General features: G+C 36.6%; 1 protein-coding gene across 2 annotated transcripts in view; it reads right to left on the bottom strand.

Annotated features, from left to right (window-relative positions):
- Positions 1-20,615, bottom strand: part of USP24 (ubiquitin specific peptidase 24) — an 88,299-nt gene that overhangs the window by 44,171 nt on the left and 23,513 nt on the right. For both annotated transcript variants that reach the window (XM_026665931.2, XM_026665932.2), the window contains exons 12-24: positions 20,160-20,263; positions 18,988-19,095; positions 18,360-18,455; positions 18,055-18,216; positions 15,673-15,780; positions 14,722-14,871; positions 14,218-14,349; positions 13,722-13,833; positions 13,063-13,139; positions 12,139-12,279; positions 10,443-10,496; positions 2,870-2,985; positions 820-886 (exon numbers count right to left, since the gene is read on the bottom strand). In XM_026665931.2, coding sequence (XP_026521716.1) covers positions 820-886; positions 2,870-2,985; positions 10,443-10,496; positions 12,139-12,279; positions 13,063-13,139; positions 13,722-13,833; positions 14,218-14,349; positions 14,722-14,871; positions 15,673-15,780; positions 18,055-18,216; positions 18,360-18,455; positions 18,988-19,095; positions 20,160-20,263 — 1,427 coding nt within the window. The remainder of the gene's footprint in view (positions 1-819; positions 887-2,869; positions 2,986-10,442; positions 10,497-12,138; positions 12,280-13,062; positions 13,140-13,721; positions 13,834-14,217; positions 14,350-14,721; positions 14,872-15,672; positions 15,781-18,054; positions 18,217-18,359; positions 18,456-18,987; positions 19,096-20,159; positions 20,264-20,615) is intronic.

Below are 20,615 nucleotides of genomic sequence, written 5' to 3' on the forward strand. Positions count from 1 at the left end.
GTCTCATTAATTGCTGCAGCATGGTTTGTGTTGGTTATTATTTATAATTTATATGTACTTTGGGTTTGACTGAATTTCTTCCCTTTAAAGACTGTTCTTGGGAGTTTTTTCTCTAGCCAAGAACTGGACATTGGGGGCCAAGTTGGAGTTATTAAAGGGACTTGACCTACTTTTGTGACTTTGTTGCTTTTGTGCCACACCCTGGCTCATCACAGGAACATACGTATATACATTAAAAGATTTTAAGCTATTTTAGAAGGACTTAACATTCACAACAGGTTCTTAATACATTCCCATTCTTAACTGATAGGTACTTGTATTCTGCTTCCTAAGGAACGTCTATCAGCATAAGCATCCTGTCTCCCACTCTCTTCCCTTCTTTTCATCATCCCAATGTATTTAAATACCACATTAGTTAACTCACTCAGCTTCAGCTCATGAAAAATTATGTCTTAAATAAAATGGTTTACAAGCAACCAATATCACTCATACAATTATGACAAAGGATAATTGAAAGTTATTATTGATAATTCCATGAGTCAGTTGTCGTCATTTTCTTGACAGGCATTTTCTGCCCACAGAAAATTGACTTTATGTATAGAATCTGCAGCTATTAAAACTGTTTTCTAATCACACTTGTCCTTGCCCCCACCCCCATCTCCCGGTCCTGGCATATTCTCATTGCAAGATTTGTTAAAGTTGGACTAAGGTATAATTATTTGAATTAAATTGCAGAATGAATTCAATTACAGAAACAAATTAGATACAAACTAAGCATTCAGTAAATCAAATATTTGTACAAAAGTATGTTTGTTTTACCTCTATTGTGATAACATAGCGTTCTGCCAGAAGTAGCAGTCTCTCAATTATTACAAGTTTTGTTGACCTAGAGATTTAAAGTAGCAAAGATTTAGATAACTTTCAAACAATATTTGAACTAATTTTGAATTGAACATTCAATATAAAAATGTATATTTGGATGACTTTTGATTAAATAGCAGATATTTGAATGAGCTTCAGAAGAATATTTTCATTTTCAGAGAAGTGGCATTACCTTGGAGTTGTTTTCTACTACATAATATAAGTACTTGTCTTACCATGAAATAGTATTAAGTACATATATGTATACATACATGTGTGTTCAGGCCCAAGGTAGCAATTAAATAAGGAGCCAATTTTAAGGTATTTCTAAAAAACAGTAGTGTATATATTTTAAAACAAAAGAGCGGCTATTATTGAGTAGAAAAGTCCTCCCATCTCAAATGATATATGGAAAGCATGAAGCAATTATTTTAATATACTAAACTATTTCAATCAATGAAATGAATCACACATGAAGATTCAATTACAATATTTATCTCTTCCTTTATGTACAGTCTGTCCAATGGTTCACAGCAAAAGAAAAGAAAAGAGTACAAGTTTTCCATATTTTCTGTATCTGGGATGAGTTTTATTCCAGAATAATATTGGTAACAAACATACTACATTAGTAAGGTAGAAATATGATATAAGACATCCACGTTAATAGAATAAAAATATGTATCAAGAAGAAGCATGTTCATAAGCTTGAGAACCTGTTAACACTGCAGGTGGCAAATAATTAAATATAACGTGTTTGCCCGTTTCAACAGAATTAATAGGACAGTGCATTAAGAAAAACTCTGAATTTAGTCGTGCACCCAATTTAGCCATTTTAACTGTTTTTAAAAGCTACACAGCAAACAATGAAAACAATTGTTCAGGACTCTTTTGTGGCTTCTGCCTTCAAAAACTGCCACAGAACATAATATAGCAAATGAAGCACAATCTAAACAATTTACTTTATTTTATTTTATTCTGTGAATAAAATGACATTAACAAGAGCAGAAATATACTTTAACGGCTTCTGGCTTGAAGTTTTTTCCTAATGCTCAAACATACAGATGTTTGAACATTAGGAGAAAACTTCAGGCCAAAAGCCATAAAAGTATATTTCTGCTATTGTTAATGTTATTTTATTCACAGAATCTATTTGCCACAGATTCAACTAGCAATAGTTTAAACAGATCTTTGAGTTTATGTGATGTGAAAATTTAATGCTATTCCTTCCTTAACTTTATTGCGGTCATTAACCAGCACAAAATGCTATTAGTCACAGTTCTGCAAAACATGTTATCATTCTGGCATTTCACTATCTGATTGCAAAAGAAAACACAGACACAAATGATTACATTATTTGTAATTGTTATATATCTGTAACAAAGAACACAGTGTCCATTTTCTCTGCCCCACAACATTCTTAAACTTTGATCATGTATGTAACTGTCCCCTCCAAGGGCACCTCATCCCTCACCTAATTTTAGAAGTATGATTGGAATCTGTGCCTTCTATGGATTGCTAAGTGTCTACTTTCTGGAATTCTTTAGAAAACAAAACCCACCATTCACATAAGGCAGCAGTCCCCAAAAACCTTTTGGGCACCAGGGACTGGTTCCATGGAGAGAGTTTTTTCACGGACCAAAGGGGACACATGCTTCCTGCAGCCCTTCGAATGGTGCTTTGCTTGTTTGTGCAGACTAGTTTCTGGCATGTCAGCATTGGTCCATGAACCGGGGGTTGGGGACCCCTGACGTAAGGTGAGCAACTCCGAAAATAGCACAGATCATAACAGCTCTGTTTGGTCCCTAATTCAGGAAAACTTAAAAGAGTATTTTATTCCAGGTTTGGCACAGAACTCCAAGATACACTTTATTTTATTGATTGGGAAACATGAAATTGCCATTTTGAGCTTCAAGCATCTTTTACACACCCACAAGTCATTTCTAAATATTTTGTATGCAAGTCCTGAGAATTGAGAAGGAGTCTATATATTATGGAAGTGTAAGCTTACCTGTATGGAGATTGTACCGATGTTGCCACAGTTGGCATTGCAGTAGCTGTCAGCATTTTGGTAGCTCTGGTAACAGCATGGGTCAGCGTTGGACCACCAAGAGCTGAACTGGCTGCCTACAATGGAAAACACTACTGCTGAACTAAACTCAAGGCTATTCAGATAATGGCAACCACTGAGTTTAGTTTAGTTTATTGTATTGTCATTGCACCTTGTACAACAAAATCAAACACCATCTTCAGTGCACATCATGACCATGAAAATAAACACAAATACACATCCTTCACACTCCACACATTGAATCAGAAACCCCCGACACCACACCAACATTGCACTATACAGTAGAATTCAAAAGAGCTACTGCCCTGGGATGGAAGCTGTTTTTCAGTCTATTTGTCCTTGTTTTTAATTATTCGGTACTGTATGCCAAATGGTAATAGTTCAAAAAAGGGGTTCCCAGGATGAGATGGAACTTGAGAATGTTTTGAACTTTCTAAAGACAGCGGGAGCTATAAAGCTCTTCCAAAGAGGGGAGACAGCAACCAATGATCTTCTGGGCAATGACGTTAACCCTCTGGAGTGCTTTCCTATCTGCCACTGTGCAACTGGCAAACCATACACAGGTGCAGTAAGTTAAGATACTCTCTATGGTGCAGCGGTAGAAGGTCACCAGCAGTTTTTAATTCAGTTGTTGTTTTCTGAGAAGTCTCAGGTAGTCTAATCTCTGATGGGCCCTTTAGACCAGTGCTCCAATGTGAGCACCCCAGGTCAGGTCCTCTTTTATGGTAATACCCAGAAACTTAAAACTGGCCACTTGCTCTACTCGGTCTCCATTTAAAGCAAGGGCTGGATGTCTAATCTGTTCCTTCTATAGTCCACTATAAGCTCCTTGGTCTTATTGGTGTTGAGAACCAAGTTATTTTCTCCACACCACGAAAGCAACCGGTCCACCTCAACTCGGTAGGCAGACTCATCCCCTCCGGAGATGAGTTCTATCACTGCTGTATCATCTGCAAATTTAGTAATAGTATTACTAGTGTGAGTGGAAATGCAGTCATGCACATAAAGAGTATAGAGTAAGGGACTCAACACGCAACCCTGTGGTATACCAGTGTTAAGAATAAGAGCTGAAGAGGTATGATTACCTAATCTGACCCTCTGTGAGTGGCCAGACAGGAAATCCATAATCCAAAGGCAGATTGAATAAGAAAGTCCAAGATCCAGAAGTTTAGACTAGTCTATGTGGAAGAATTGTGTTAAATGCAGAACTAAAATCTACAAAAAGCATCCTCACATAGCTCCCCCCGCTGTTCTAGATGAGTCAGAGCAGTGTGAAGAGTGATGGCTATAGCATCTTCTGTAGATCTATTTCTTCTGTATGCAAACTGGTATTTATCAAATGTAAGCAGAAGACCAGAAATGTGCTGGCAGACCAATTTCTCAAAGCACTTCATGATGATAGGAGTGAGTGCCACTGGTCTGTAATCGTTGAGGTTATTGAAAGGGAACTTCTTTGGCAGTGGAACAATGGTGGAAGCCTGTGGTAATATATTTTATTAATCATTTTATCATTTTCTGTAAGGCCTTTGAATACTAGCAGTAAGTCTAGGGAGATGTGGGCATTCTTGGTGGGGGTAGGAGTATCTTTGCTCAGAGTGCCTCATCCTGTTTTGATTCTGCCAGTTTAGAAGGAACAGGAAAATGGGTGAAAGTTCAAGGTACACAGTTGTGCTTTCTCATGGGACTTTCCAAACTTTCCCATGAGACTTTCTGTGGCTGTATGATCTCATCCTAGCAAGGTAACATCTGGGACTTTCCAAGATTGTGTGTTCTCATGCTGGTGAAGTAATCTCCTGTTGAGGTCATTGTTTTCTGAATATGCATACTGTATATTTTGCTTGTGTTTTTTCTCAATAAATACTGCTACCTGAGTTCTCTCAGGGTTGGCATTTTCTCAGAGACAGTTCCCTGTGTCTCATTTCAAATGTCAATCCACCATAAATGGTGACCCCGACGTGATAGCTTGGAAGGCTATATCGTTTCCCGCATCCTATACCATCGTCGCGGACGTCGACTGAGCCCTCATCTTCTTCGCTGGACGAAGATAGATTCTTTTCGTGAGTATGGGGGAGATCTCTCGAAGGCTCAGAAAGAGCACATCAGGGAATTGAGAGGGATCATTGGGAATAGTTTTGGGTTTGGAATTGGCAGTAGGGGTTGTGCTGTAGGAAAGAAAGAAATTGAGGACTTACTACAGTATGTTTGGAAAAATATTAAGTCATATCCGGAGGGAGGTAGTATTAAAGTAGAGTCCTGGAAAAGATAGGGAAATTTTTGCACGAGGAACCTCGTGCCCTTCTTCAATTTTGTTAACCTGGAGGTGATTATGGATGCGTTAGCTACTTATGAACAACCGCTCCTAGCACCCCGAAGAAGGTTTGCCGCTTTACCATGAGGTACGTTTGTTGCCGCCGACGGCACCTCCAGATAAACCCGGGGACTGTCCGGCGCTAGAAATACTTTGTCAGAGGATAAGAGTTTACCTTTAAGGGTTCAGGTGGATGCAGTTACTGCAGCTATTCAAGAAGCAAAGAATAGAGGGGAATTATCAGGAGATGATTTGGTGGAGTTTGGAGTAGAAGTTCAACTTAATCCAGTGGAAATTGTCATGGATGCTGCGTTGAATCCGCAGCGGGAGTGGAAGCCTTTACCTCTCAGGATTTTGAGGGAAGTTAAGCAAGCAGCAAAAGAATATGGTGTTAGATCGCCATATACTCAGGCATTGTTAGAAGCAGTTGGTTATGGAAATAAAATGATTCCGGCTGACTGGAAAGCTCTGTTGAATATGATTTTAACTCCAGCTCAATATTTGGTGTTAGATCAGAAATGGAGACAGCTGGCAGTCCAGAGGGGAACAGCAAATGTTACCCCAGATCAGCTTTACGGAGCTGGTAATTTTACAACAGTGGAACAACAGAGAGATGGTATGCCTGATGAGGGTTCGTTCTTCTCCCACAATTAATTTTTCAAGCCATAGGGGCTCTCCCTGACGGCGAAGGTGGTGAGAAGACCTTTACTAACATCAAACAAGGGAACAATGAACCCTATGAAAATTTCATTAGCAGACTGAAATTGGCTATTGAAAGACAAATTGATAATCAATTCGCCCAGAAAGAGTTGCTTTTAAGTTAGCAGTAGAACAAGCTAACACAGATTGCAGAAAGATTTTAAATCCACTTGTAGCAAGTGGAGAGCGAGAAAATCGCGGATTTGATTAATGCATGTAGGAAGGTAGGGAGTCAGTCTTTTAACATGGAGACTTTAGCTCTGGCTTTACAAACAGGACATGCTCAGAAGGGGAATTGTTTCAATTGTGGGAAGCCTGGACATTTTAAAGCGCAATGTCGGGCTCCTGGAGGAGGTCAAAGTCAGCAAAATAAGAGATCAATGGTACAGGGTGTTCGTCCTAAATCAGTGTGCCCAAAATGTAAGAAAGGATACCATTGGGCATATCAGATGCTCCTACAGTTTTTACTGATGGAGGGAAAGTTTTTGGTGCTTGTGTTTGGAAAGATAAATCTGGGATTTGGCATACAAAAGTGACTTCAGAGCAGAAGTCTGCCCAGCAGGCAGAACTTGCTGCTGTAGTTTTGGCTTTTCAAAATTTTCACAATCAGGATTTTAATTTAATAGTGGATTCATTGTATGTGTATAATTTGTTACCCTTTGTAGCAGGTTCTTATTTGTCTCCTGGAATATCACCTGATATTTTAAGATTGCTTTTGCTGTTACAAGGATGTTTGGAGCAGCGTGTGAATGTGTGTTTTGTTGCTCAAATGCCACGCTCAAGACCATGTTAACTAAATTAAATAAAAAGGAGGGAAGCTCCTGGGGCTTCCGGCGATTCAAGATCAATTAAATCTAGCTTTATATACTTTAAATTTTTAAATTTGTCTGGTAACCCCCTGAAGCGCGGCCAGCAGGCATTTTCTTCTCCTTCTACAGATGCGGTGAGACCTCGGGTGTTGGTGCGGTTCCTTCCGGATCCGGCATGGGTTCCTGCTGAGCTGATAACGTGGGGACGTGGTTATGCAGCAGTTGAACATCTTGGTCAAATTCGTTGGGTTCCTGGTCGGTGTGTTCGGCCTGATCATTCGCAGGCACCTGTGAAGGAAGTTTCGGAACAGCAGGATGGCGTATCTGTGGTTCCTGATCCTGCTGATTCTGCCTAATCTGTCCTGGGCTGCTCGGGTGCGGAGAGAGCAGCGACAGCATGTTCAGCGTGCTGGAGATTTGGGCGATGATTTGTGGACAGATAATAATTACATTAAAGATTTGCGCACAACTGCCAAAAACTTGAACATCACCAATTGTTGGTTGTGTATGCACCTTCCTGGGAAAGTGGGAGAAGGACTGACTCTACATGGAGTTCCATTTAATCGGTCTACTTTGCAGACCGGAAAGCATAACATTTCATATGCCATGAACTTCACGGTCAAGGTGAAGACTGCACTGCAGTCTCCAGCACATTTATGTTTCCAAAACATTACAAACTCGCAATTCTTGGGGAATCATAGTGTCTGCAATTACACTATTAAGTGGACAAATGGTTCAGAGAACAACATAACTTGGGTAAATGGGAAAAATGAGTCTGACGCATTCGGCCAGTATCAATATCTAGACATGAAACAGCTGATGCAAGCGGCAAGTCAACAAGGTTATGTACAGCTGGAAGGGTTTTGGTTTTTATGCGGACTGTGGGCATATCGACAAATCCCTGCAAATTGGTCAGGGACATGTACTTTGGGGTTTGTCATTCCGGTTATCTATAAGTTAGATACATTACCTCCTGATGTTCGGATCCGAAATCGCCGGGAATTGGATTCGGGTCTAACCATGGGAGGTAATCTATGGACACAAATTTCTCGAGGTCTTATCCCGCCTTTGGGAATTGCTATGAACTATAGGGATATTCATATTTTAAATAATTTTACTGTTGCTATGTTTAATGATACTATAAAGAATATTAAGATGATTAATGTAGAAATGTCTGAAATTGCATGACAGTTACTTTGCAAAATCGATATGCTTTAGATATTATGTTAGCTGCCCAAGGAGGAGTTTGTGCTTTAATTCATTCGCATTGTTGTGTTTTTATACATAATTATGAGCCAAACATTACAAAAACTGTTCAGGACATGGAAGATCGTATTGCTCAGCATCAATCTGGAGCCGATGGGTTTAATGCATCATTCTGGGACAGTCTGTGGTCCTGGCTTCCTGATGGATCATGGTTTCGCTCCTTATTGCAAGGGGTTGTTATTATTATTGCTATATGTATCTTATTATGTTGTTTTATTCAATGTATTCCTAATCTATTACAAATGTGTACCTCAGTCTTCCGGCGTGAGGGATCAGGTCGTGAGGAACTGTGTACTATGCCACTAAAACACCCCCTATCTTTGAATAAATAAAAAAGGAGGAATGTGGTAATATATTTTATTAATCGTTTATCATTTTCTGTAAGGCCTTTGAATACTAGCAGTAAGTCTAGGGAGATGTGGGCATTCTTGGTGGGGTAGGAGTATCTTTGCTCAGAGTGCCTCATCCTGTTTTGATTCTGCCAGTTTAGAAGGAACAGGAAAATGGGTGAAAGTTCAAGGTACACAGTTGTGCTTTCTCATGGGACTTTCCAAACTTTCCCATGAGACTTTCTGTGGCTGTATGATCTCATCCTAGCAAGGTAACATCTGGGACTTTCCAAGATTGTGTGTTCTCATGCTGGTGAAGTAATCTCCTGTTGAGGTCATTGTTTTCTGAATATGCATACTGTATATTTTGCTTGTGTTTTTTCTCAATAAATACTGCTACCTGAGTTCTCTCAGGGTTGGCATTTTCTCAGAGACAGTTCCCTGTGTCTCATTTCAAATGTCAATCCACCATAGAAGCCTTCAAACAAGATGGAACAGTGGACTGGGATAAAGACCAATTGAAGATCCTGGTAAAGACTCCAACCAACTGATCAGCACAGTCTTTAAGCACTCGGCCAGAGATGCCATCAGGACTGGCAGTCTTTCTAGGGTCCACAGCCCTCAGAATGTTCTTCATTTCCTGTTCCTCCACAATGAGGTGGGAGCTACAATTGGCTGGTGGTTGTATTTTATCTGTCTCTGATGTCTCCACTTCAAAGCGAGCAAAGAAATGATTCCATTCTTCTGCCAATGAAGCATCCTCCTCAGCAGGGATGACATTGGTCGGTTGATGGTTTGTAATTTGTTGAATCCCTCGCCACACTTGCCTCATGTTATTGCTGTAAAAATTATCCTCAATCTTCCTCTTATAATCACCTTGGCCTTCCGAATACCTTTCTTCAGATTCGCTCTGGCAACACTGTATCTTGTCCAATCACTGGACCTAAAGGCCTTGGTCCTGTCATGCAAGGGGCGCTGGACTTCCTTGGTCATCCAGGGTTTCTGATTGGGATAGATCCTAATACGTTTATTCACAGTGATAGTATGTGTAGTGTTTGATATAGCACAGAACAGTTGCAGTGTGCTCCTCTAAGTCAGGGTGGTAAAAGATGTCCCAATTTGTGTTGTCAAAAAATCCTGAAGTTTTGGGAAGCATCTTCTGGCCAAGATTTCACTGCCTTTATTATAGGCAGAGCCCGTCTCCTAAGAGGGATGTATGCTGGTGCTAAAAGCAGTGACATATGGTCTGAGTGTCTCAAATATGGTAACTGAATAACCTTATAGCCATGTTTGATATGTCCAATATGTTTGCTCCTCTAGTAGCACACTTAACATGCTGAAAGAATTTAGGGAGCACTGCTTTTAAATCAGCTTGATTAAAGTCCCCTGCTATGATATGCACAGCATCAGGATACTTATTCTGCTGATTACTAACAATGTTATGCAAGAATCCCAAAGCTATGGTAGTATTGGCATTAGGTGGGATATAGACTGCAGTAATCAAAACCACACTGAATTCCCATGGAAGATATATGGGTCTACATTTAAGAGTCATATATTCCAGATCCATGGAGCAGTGGCTGTCTACAGTCTTTGTATTGATACACCAGCTTTTGTTCACATAAAGGCTTAAACCTCCCCCTTTGCTCTTGCCAGAATCTCTACTCCTGTCCTGCCGGTGAGCTATGTAGCCTTCCAGCTCAACAGCTGCACCTGGAATGAGTGAATGAAGCCAAGTTTCTATGATTAGCAAAACATAGCAGTTCTTGATGAATTTAGTCTTTGCAATCTGTAGCCTTAATTAATCCATTTTGTTCATCAGAGATCTTGCATTGGTAAAAAAATATACTTGGAATTGAAGGCTTGTGAGGTCACATTGGGAAAATAAAAAGGAGATGTAAGTCAATACTTAAACTTTGGTGCCAATGAAGCAAATATTTCATTGACGCTATAATTAACAGGTAAAGCAATTTGTCTGGAATCCACATTTACAACTCCTCAATTTATTGATATTCAAGAACTTTATGGTGCATTTGATTATGACTTTAGAATTGTACAAGAACAAAATAAAACAAGAAATAAAGAAGAGATATAACTCTTACTTCTAATCTTGAATAACAATCAGCAATGAATTTCTTATGGAGTGACACAGAATCCTGAAAATAATAAATAAATCAGTTAAATGTATATAGAAAACACAGCATTATGTTTAAATAATTGCTAAATGTAAACATGAGTAAGATTGAGAAAAACAAAAAAACTACTGCTTAATAAACTTGTATTTTTAAATTTTGTGTAATTCAGACCATCCTAACCTAAGAATTTGCTAGCGTAACAATGAGCAGCAATTTTCAGACTTTTTTCTTTCTTCATGTCCCATTTCTAAAACAATAGTTTATTGTATTTCATTGTGTTACAGAGCATATCAGATTGCTAAATGCCTGTTAATATGTATTTTGCTTATAGTTTACTAGAAATCTTGGCTCAAATTTTCTATTTTGTTCCAAAAACAGCATCCAAAGTAAATTTGTAAGAATAAAATAATTGTAAATGTTAATAGTTAGCCATTGTATTTGGGGGCATATTTATGCAACACAATATAAACAATAGCACATATTTCTCTGCTTATTCCTGCTAACTCTTTCTATGAATTCAGCAAACATGCTGTGGATGATTCCATCAACAATATGTTTAGCGTATTTTCCAAGCAATGATTTGAATGACATGCTAAAGAAGACAAAACCATCTGGAGTTTGTCAGTTCACAGGAAGAGCTAGTGAAAATGATCAAAGCAGCATGGACCAGTGAACGCTTGCTCCCAAGCCAAATTCACAGAAATTTACCAATAAAGTATCTGACAAATGCATGCCTAATCAATGCCTTCTTTCTCCAAACAAACAAACTTTGCAAGAGGAATCCTTAATTATGATTTTCCTTATAACTCAAGAAGCTGAAAGAGTTAATTAAGAACTCTTTTCTCTTGCAACTTTCCTTTTATTGGGACAATCAGGGAAGTCCAAATCTTCTTTAAATTTGTTAATTCCAAAACATTAGAGCAGTGGTAGGCAATATATTGTCCACACCTATACCGTGAACACCTTTTCATAGTATAAGGAATCCAGTGGTGGGATTTGAATAACTTAACTGGTTCTCTGGCTGGGTAGGCATGGTCATGTGACTGGATGGGTTACATCACTCATCACACCTAGGCCCGCCTCCTGACCACTTGCCTCAAAGGCAGAGGTAGGATTCAGCCAGTTGGGGATAAACCCACCATTGGCTGGCTCTGTCCCCATCCATTTTGGGCATGTTTTTGGCTCTTTTCAAGCCATTTTTCAGGCCTGAAAACAGCCCCCAAATGGCCAAAAACAGCCCAGAAAATGGCCCCCCAAAACAGCCCAGAAAATAGGCTGAAAAATGAGCATGTCCAGCCAGTGATGGGACTTGCTGCGCCTGAACCAGTGTGAACCAGCAGCAGCCCGCCTCTGAAGGAATTCCCCGATTACATGATTGAAATTTGCAATACCACTTAGATTGAGTCAACCTTGAGCCCATCATGATTGGACTCCAGACTGTGGGCAGAGTTAGCCTACAATTATGCATTTTAACCACTGCTGCCACCCTGAGGCTAGAAAAAGAAATAAGCTACATAATATAGTCTTAACTTTTAGCTTCCTATCTCCCTCTCACAAAACAAACAAAAAATAAAACAGAAAAAAGATAAACCATGGCCTTATATATGCATCATACAGCTCTATCTATTGTACCTGAAATAAATTCAGAATTCAGAATTATTACCTTTTTCAATCGTGGATTTAAATTAATGTAACTATAGTTTATTATTAACTGGATAGCTTCATTAGCTATTTCTTCATCTGGTGACTCCATTGCAATTTTCCAAATAAAATCCATTCCTATTAATTCCAGTTTTTCTACTTGCTGCAGAAAGAAAAGTCATGACTTGGAGCAGAATATGTTACAGATAACATCAAAATAACCAAATTTTCCCAAGACTTTTAAACTGACACCTTAAATATGCTGTGGGTTCATTGGTCACACTAAAGCAGTTGAACAAACTAAAAATAACACAAACTCAATCTCAAAAATGAGCAACATTAATATACTGTAACCCATGTTTGACTAATCTTTTTTTCTTTTAATTTCTTTTTTAGCTATTCTTCCCCTGTATATCCAAAGACTAAGTTAGAGGCTTTGGAAGGAGGTAAAAATCTAACCAGAAAACCAAAGAAACCACAAACCCACCATGCATTCTGTATATTTACAACAATAGTTTATAGCACACAATTTTATGAAAGTAAATGCTACAAACTGCAATTTATTATTTGATACTTATGTTGAATTTATTCTAAGAGAAAACTAGACTACATTATAGTTTAATGTGATATACTAACATAGCAGAGCTATTTTTATTATTTTAAAATAGTTTCTGAGTATAAGACAACTGCATTCTTGCAACATATACACATTAAAATATCAAGCTGAGTAATAGAATTGATAAAATTCAAGTGAACTGACATAAAACTAAACTAGCAATGGATTAAGAGTTTAGATTTGCCGTATTGTTTAGTTTTAAATTTAGGGCAAATCTAACCTCCTAATCCTAAAAGTACCAGCATCTAACCATGATTTTTCACCTGTTTATACTATTTTGTCTGTGAAATGTGAACGGTATACAGTATATGATTATAGAAAGGTGCTTACCAATTGAGTTCCTTGTCGTTTTAAACGATGATCACAAAGATTCACATTTTCAAAAAAGGTCTTAAACAAACCAAAACCTGTTTTTAAAAATGAACGGTGTAAAAGAATCCCACTATTTTTATTTAAGTACACAGCATAAATATTGGCTATATGAAACAGCTGCTTTCAGGCAAACTGACAACAGGTCAATATTGTTTAGATTTAATTACGCCCCGCGCCCGCACTCCCCTCAAAAACCATCCACTTAGATTGGATTCAGAAAATTACAAAGACAAAAAGGGCTAGAGAATGGAGATCAGTTTCCCACCTCTCCTCTGGAAACACCTATTTTAAGAACTGGGAGACCCTGGTCAATGAGGGCCTGGAAATGAAATATAAGTAGAGAAGGTATCTGTCTGTCCAGTTTGGATGTCTCCTTTTCCCAGTCTACAGTGCTGCATCCGACATTATCCATGCCCGGAACTCAGAATTATTATTTAGAAAGCAATTGGCATATAGAGGAGCAACGAGAAAGTACTTCCTACCTACTTGACTCCCTAAGGATTTTTCTGAATCTAACATGATTTATAGTATCAGAACATTCACTAGTTTTATCCCAAAGTGTCTGACAGACATTCAGGATTATTCTGAAATCCCAAAAGGCAAAAATACTTACATACCATTCATAGTGATTTCATAGGATTCCAATTTAAGAATTTTTTCTTTAAAAAGCTGCTGCTGCACGTCACTTTCAAGGTCATGCTGTCCTTTTGTAAACCATTCAAAGCACATCTGTGAAAGAAACACCTGAGTTCATAACTATTCTTACTTTAAATAGGCAAATACATTGTTGCTTATTTCATGAGCCAGAATTTAGACAGTAAATGCCTATTATTCAAAATAGGTTTTGTGTATGCATAAATAACCAGTAAGGTATATTTATTGATATTTATTCTGCTTAGCTTTATGTTTATCTTATATTTCCTTTTAAAAAAAATACTGTTTTTATTTTCATAACTTGAATCAGCTCAGCAGGGTATCTATATAGTTGAACTTACAAATGAATAAAAATTGGATGCCGTAATATGGGTAATCAAGAGTAGCTACTGTAGGAACTATTCTGAATAACCTTGCATTGTTACATGCATTGCTTGCCTACCATTTGCGGGATCTCACCTCTCGATCTAGTTCACAAACATCTTGGCCTGTTACAAGGCATTCCCAGATTTCCCGAGCACGATTCCATCCTAAGTAGAGGGTGGCTTCTTGAAGAAAAAATGCCAGAAATTTGAGGTGTGCCTCTAAGTACTAGAAAGAGAAAAATAATATACTTGAGTTTGTATCCTTATGATTTATATTGAATGTTTCCTAGTATGATCTGATTTCTTATTGTACCCTATGACTATCATTAAGTGTTGTACCTTATGATTCTTGACTCTTGATGAATGTCTTTTCTTTTATGTTTTTTAGAGCATTTGCACCAAGACAAATTCCTTGTGTGTCCAATCACACTTGGCCAATAAAGAATTCTAATTCTAATTCTAGTTGAGTTACATTGAATATTTTTAAAAGAGATTCTTTTACATTATTTAGATGCTTATAGTTTTCCTTTTTAAGGATCCCATTTGTATTTAAGTCTTTTTCAATGGTTTCAGCTTTTATAAGCCATTGTTTGCTTACCTCCCGATAGGTGTACCGGCCATCCACCAATGTTCCTCCTGACAGGCCTCCAGCACCTGCCACCAAGGCAGCCAATCTGTGGCAAGCTATTAAGCTTCCTGTTACCAGTTTCACTATCTCAAAGTTTTTCTTCAAGTCTTGAATAATGCTCTTTGACAAAAATATTTTAAAAACTTCTGTTAAATAAGGTGTTATAGTATATACAATAAGGTTTTAAATAAGTTGAAGTTTCCTGTATGCATTTCTGAGCATAAATGTTATAGAGGCATAAGATTATACAGTTACTATCCCCTTCATGCTCCTGGAATAAACTATCAAGTGTTTTGAACATATGTTGAAAATTTTCATTTTTCTTAACCATGAACAAAATACTTCCATTCATTTCTAAAATAAACACATTATATTCATTAAAATTTAATATTATTGTAAAGTGAACCTTGTTTAATTTAATATTTCAATTTATTGTGACACTAGCACAAATTATTAATAAAAACATTGTCACAAGTTGTGTATTTATTTATAACATAAATAATTAGTAAAGCATTCTTTGCTCTTATCATATGGTTTCACTACTAGGTGAACTTTTCTTGTTTTTTTTAAATATTTAATCTGGCTTTAAACTGGATGTTACTTGTTATTTTCATAAACACAAGTCTATAGATGATTTAATTTTTTTCTTTAATCTTTTAGATTTTTAGCTTTTAATTGCTTGTTTTGTCACTGCTAAGTAGGTTGCATAATATCTCTCCAGAAAGAAAATATGTACATTCAAATATTACATACAAATGTTTCTAATCTTGATTTCATTGCTAAGGTCCAACTACCCTTTTTCAAGGTGATAATATGTAACTTGATAAATATGTAAAGTAACTGTTTAAGGTTTCCTATTTTTATTTTTTCACCTACACTACTTTTCTGTGCATGTGTGCATGAAAAATATATAGCACTCACCTTATCTTGCTTTTGGTAGGTTTGTTTAATAAATGAGCGTGTGATCTCATGGAGTTGGCGTAAAGCTGGTACCACCCACACAAACTGTGGATTATTGTGCTGGGATGACTAGTAAAAGATATCAACAAGTTATATATTTAAAATGTATAGATACACAGCACAGATTTTCATAGCTCTGTTTCTTTTCTTAGATTACTTTTACAATTTATAGTTACTTTTCCTAGATTTAAAAATTTTTTTTTTCAAACTTATCTTTTAGAAATCTGTATATGACACTGATGAAATAGCCATAGATACTGAAAATGAGTTGTGGGTCTGGATGAATCTGAAGTGTATTCAAAATAGATGCACCCATGTGGATGCCTTTACCATACTCTGCCCCAATTTAAAACTCTGCAAAGTTCTGATCCTATGCTGCTGTTCTAGTATACTATAAATAGCAATTCAGTTATTGTACCAAAAATAAAAAGTTTGCACATTGTTGTAGGATGACAGAAGAGGAGCATGGGATTCAGGGATCAATAGAGGCTATCCAAATGATTTTTATAATCAGATTATAAATAGTACTTAAATTATAGTAAGTCATTTAGTGATCATTCAAAGTTACAATGGACCTTCCAAAAGGAACTTGTGACTCTGATTCAAAGTCAAATGGCCCCCTCCTCCCATATTTTGGGTGCTCAGCAACTGGCCTGCCTTTATAGCCATTTGCAGTGCCTCACAGTCATGTGACAATTTATGAAGTTGTTTTTTTTGACAGAATCCAATATTTATTTTTGGTTTCTGAGAAAAAGCACCCATTACAGGCAATAACTAGTTTAATGGCCATGGTGTTCACTTAATGAATACTACAAAAGTTTAAAATGAGGTCAGTCGCATGATGATCCACTTAATGACAGGCATGACTTTAATCTGTATGACTCAATTACAGTTTGCAAATAAATGAATTCATTATCCCAATCACTTTTTCTTGTGTGCCCATGGGAAAAGGGCCTTTTGTGCACTGATCGGACTATGCAAGAATAATGGAAAAGCTCATGGTCATAACTGCAAATGCTAAATTTCATTGGGAATTTGGAATGATGGAGAACAGCAAGCAGAGGAGATTTAAAAAAAAAGTATGAGGTGCCAATCAGAATTTATATCATATTAAGACAAAGGGTTGCAATCCCTGGCTTGAAAAAAATCAAGGTTACAGTCATCAGAAAGGAACGCAGTTTAAAAGAGAATATTATGACATATCCTTAAAGATTAAAATAAATTATAGGAAGACACTGACACTGAGAAAAGAAATCATTTTTTTCTGAGACTGAGTTGAAACAAACAAAGAGTAACAGCAACAAAGAGCAAATTGGTACTTGCACAGCCTTATACCTGAAATAATTTGCATTGCTTCTGTACAGATGATATACTTTTATGATGGTGTTTCAAAACTGGTTATGCATTGGCTAAATTCAAACTATGTTTTTTATTTAGTGAAATATTTCTAGATTATACTAAACCTTATGGTGATTATTAACATTACTGAATTAGTGGAGAAATCAGCCAGAATGGCAAAGAAACTAAAGATGCTGGAATATGACCTGGGAGACCTGAGATCAAATCCCAATCCTAACCCTAATGGAAACTGACAAGGTCAATGTTAGCTAGCCACTATCTTTTCACTCAGGTTGAGCAATATTGAGGATGGAATAAAGAAAAACCTCTGTGGGACACCCTTTGAGCTCCCAAGGGAAAGTTGAGATATAAATGTATAAAATAATCATAATTATACTCCCACTAAAAACAACAGCAACAACAGACATCAGATAGATTACATTACATAAAGAATTAAATTGGGATCTTTTGGACTAACATATTTCACCCAGACTTATATTTCTCTTCCAATCGCTTATTAGTTTATATTTAATGTATAACACTATTTTCTTTCTTTTTTTATACAGAATAGCACTCAAAATAATTAAAATTAATTTATATCAGGAAAAAAAACCCTAACATTCATTGAACTTATAAACAGGCTGTACAACTTTTCAAAATTGTCTAAACCTGATCTTTCACTATAAAATCTAACTTGTTTAAATATAGAAAGTTTAAATTTGCTTAATTCCTGGATTTAGCTGAAAGTTTCTTTATTATAATCCAGTAATTGAACCTTTGACAAAGAACAAAAAACTCGAAACCAAACCATGAGATTTACTTCACCCAGTCTTTATTCTCTACTGCCTTCAAAAGGTTATTAACTAAGTAGCTAGTTAGTTAAAGGTATTAACTAATTCTTGTAGTTTGTATCACGTTGAATTAAAAAATGTTAGAACTTGTGGTAATAAAGACAATATATCTTAAAATTATGATTTTTGAAGCCAATTCTAAAGACAAACCAACCTTCTTAATATCTTCTATACATTTGATGATATAGCTTCTTTTGATTGCCTCCTTTACTGCATATGCATCACTAAGGATTGTCAAATGCTCCTCCAAAGCCTGCTGAATCAAGCTGCTAGGTAGTGTTGGAAGATGAGCCAAATCCCAGAGAACTTCAAGAACCTAGAAGAATACACACATCACCGTCTGTTGCAGAAATATTTCTTAAATTTATATGCTTAGAATTTATCTTGTTTAGAGGTGACTTTAAGCGACTTATAACAATGTAAGCCATGTGCATTCTCTTAAAAAATTGTTCCACGTGCCTTTCCAGTGGTTGCCTCTACACGTGCTTCCCGTCCAATACGTCCTATCAAGCTTAAGAGTTTCTGTCGTACTCTATCACTCTCACACTCCCAACTCTAAAAAAAAGGAGGGAAAATAGATAAACACAAAGCTAACTAAAACATATTCTAACACATTTTTTCCAACACTTAATTTAACTGAATATAAATCTGACAGTATATAAAGAAACTGGAAATGAAATGTATGCTTAATTTAATTCCACACATACAAATTTCGTTTTTAAAAACATATAATTTTTTTTAGAAGGTCTGTAACTGAGCACACTTAACAGCCAAATGTACCTGACCTAAGTAAGAGCATAATATGAGCTACTAAAAGGAGTAGCCTACTTTGAATAGGAAATTTAGAAGGGTTTTTATTTACTTTGAAAATGGTATTCAAAAGCCTATTTATAATTAAGTAATTAATTATGCTGTTTTCTTTTAACAAATTCCATTTAAGAAAAACTTGTCAAGGATACAGGTAACATATGATGATTGTTTAAAAGTAAAACTAGTAAAACTCTCATCTGGTCTGTTTTATGGTATAGGATTGTGAGGTTTCCTATTTTTAATTATAAAAACAGAGTTAAACTAAAACAAACCTTACCTTTTGAATAAGGATAAAAAGATGACTTAGCTGATCTGAGCTGAACTTCACAGCAGCTGCTGCAATAATAGTGTGGATGTTCTCTATCACAGTTGATGGTTGTCCTGACTTCAAAGGAATTAGGATTAGGGGAAGAAGGGAGAAAAAGGACATATCAAGTTAAAGAGACCTGGCTACTGCAAATCAGAAGACATTCCTCCTCTCATTGGACAGGATGTATAGACTTTTTATAACCACTGTAGGTTTCCTTTGGGGCCAGGAAGAGTATGAGGTACTGGATTCACAAAGGAGATAACATTTTTTTAAAATAGAATATGTTATCCATTTGCCCACAGAAAGGGGTTCACTCCACCTCTGATAAAGAAGTAGTCTCCGGATTCAGTTATATCAGACAATTTCTGTCTCCTCCCAAGGTATGAAAATTGGAGCCATCCAGACTAAAACCCTTGGAAATTCCAACATTAGCCATGAAATGGTGTCTAAGAGTTCATTAATGTCTGCTTGACATTTGATACACTCCCAGCAGTCCTAAATTGTCTTTTTGCTAATTCTATGCATTGGATTTGCAATCAGTTTCCTCCTGTTTCCAATCTTTGTGAAGGTATTGCATCTTTACTCCTTGACCTACTGTTGCAGCCTGGTCTGAAATATATACAGGCCAATTTCCATGGTGCTATATCTCTAATGTTGCTCAACCATCGTTCCATAACATATACCAGGTCTATGTACTCATCTCTCACCATATCAGTTTATATCATCTGCAGAAATAAAATCCTTAAACTCCATGAATAATTACAATTGAGTGAATCACTATTTCTAGCTGACAGCTTAGTGAATTTCTGAGGTTTTTAGATACTGTCACTGACACATATTGAGTATGTTTCTGTAAGACAAGTATTCAAATCTTTCAAATTTTATTTTAAACAAAAAAGATGTGAGTACTAAAAATAAAGGGAAATCTGTATTTATTGGTAAAAGCAATATAGTAGTTTCCCTAATGTACTCTAGATTTGTGTTGTAAAATGCTGGGTTTTTAAAAATTATTTTTCTCACAGAAATTTTTAAAAACAAATCTCATTTCCTGATACGCAATTATTTCTGAAAAAAACAGATGTGAAAATTCTTTCTAAGCTTTTCAAGAACAGCTAAAAATAACAGCTAAAAATCTTCACCTGTATTCGCCAAATTTTGGTCAATTCATCTAGAGACAGCTTGCTGCCCAATAGCTCAATAATTCCCTTGATACGATCACAATATTGTGCTTGATCTATGTTACCTAGACACAGAAATATACACAATTTAGACAACAGGTGCAACAAAAGAGACCATTAGCTTCCTAACATTTTCCCTATCTTATTCAATGCACCATAGTAAATAAACATTTTGCACAAATTCTGTTAAACTCATATTTGAGGATACAGAGCTACCATCTTCAATTGTCCCATGACTGATTATTTATTTTTAATAGAATGCATTGAAAGTATACACTATAGAAAACAAGCCTCTGTCTGGCATCACCTATTTCTTATCAATTCTTTTACAGAAAAGGACAGAACGTTTAGTTCTGTCCCTCACTGATGGCATCAATATTTGACTGTCATATGCCCTGAGGTCCTTGGAATATAAAA

The sequence above is a fragment of the Notechis scutatus genome, chromosome 3, assembly GCF_049901735.1.
Source record: "Notechis scutatus isolate UNSWTSFEM ecotype Mainland chromosome 3, rNotScu1.2, whole genome shotgun sequence".
NCBI classification, from domain to species: domain Eukaryota; kingdom Metazoa; phylum Chordata; class Lepidosauria; order Squamata; family Elapidae; genus Notechis; species Notechis scutatus.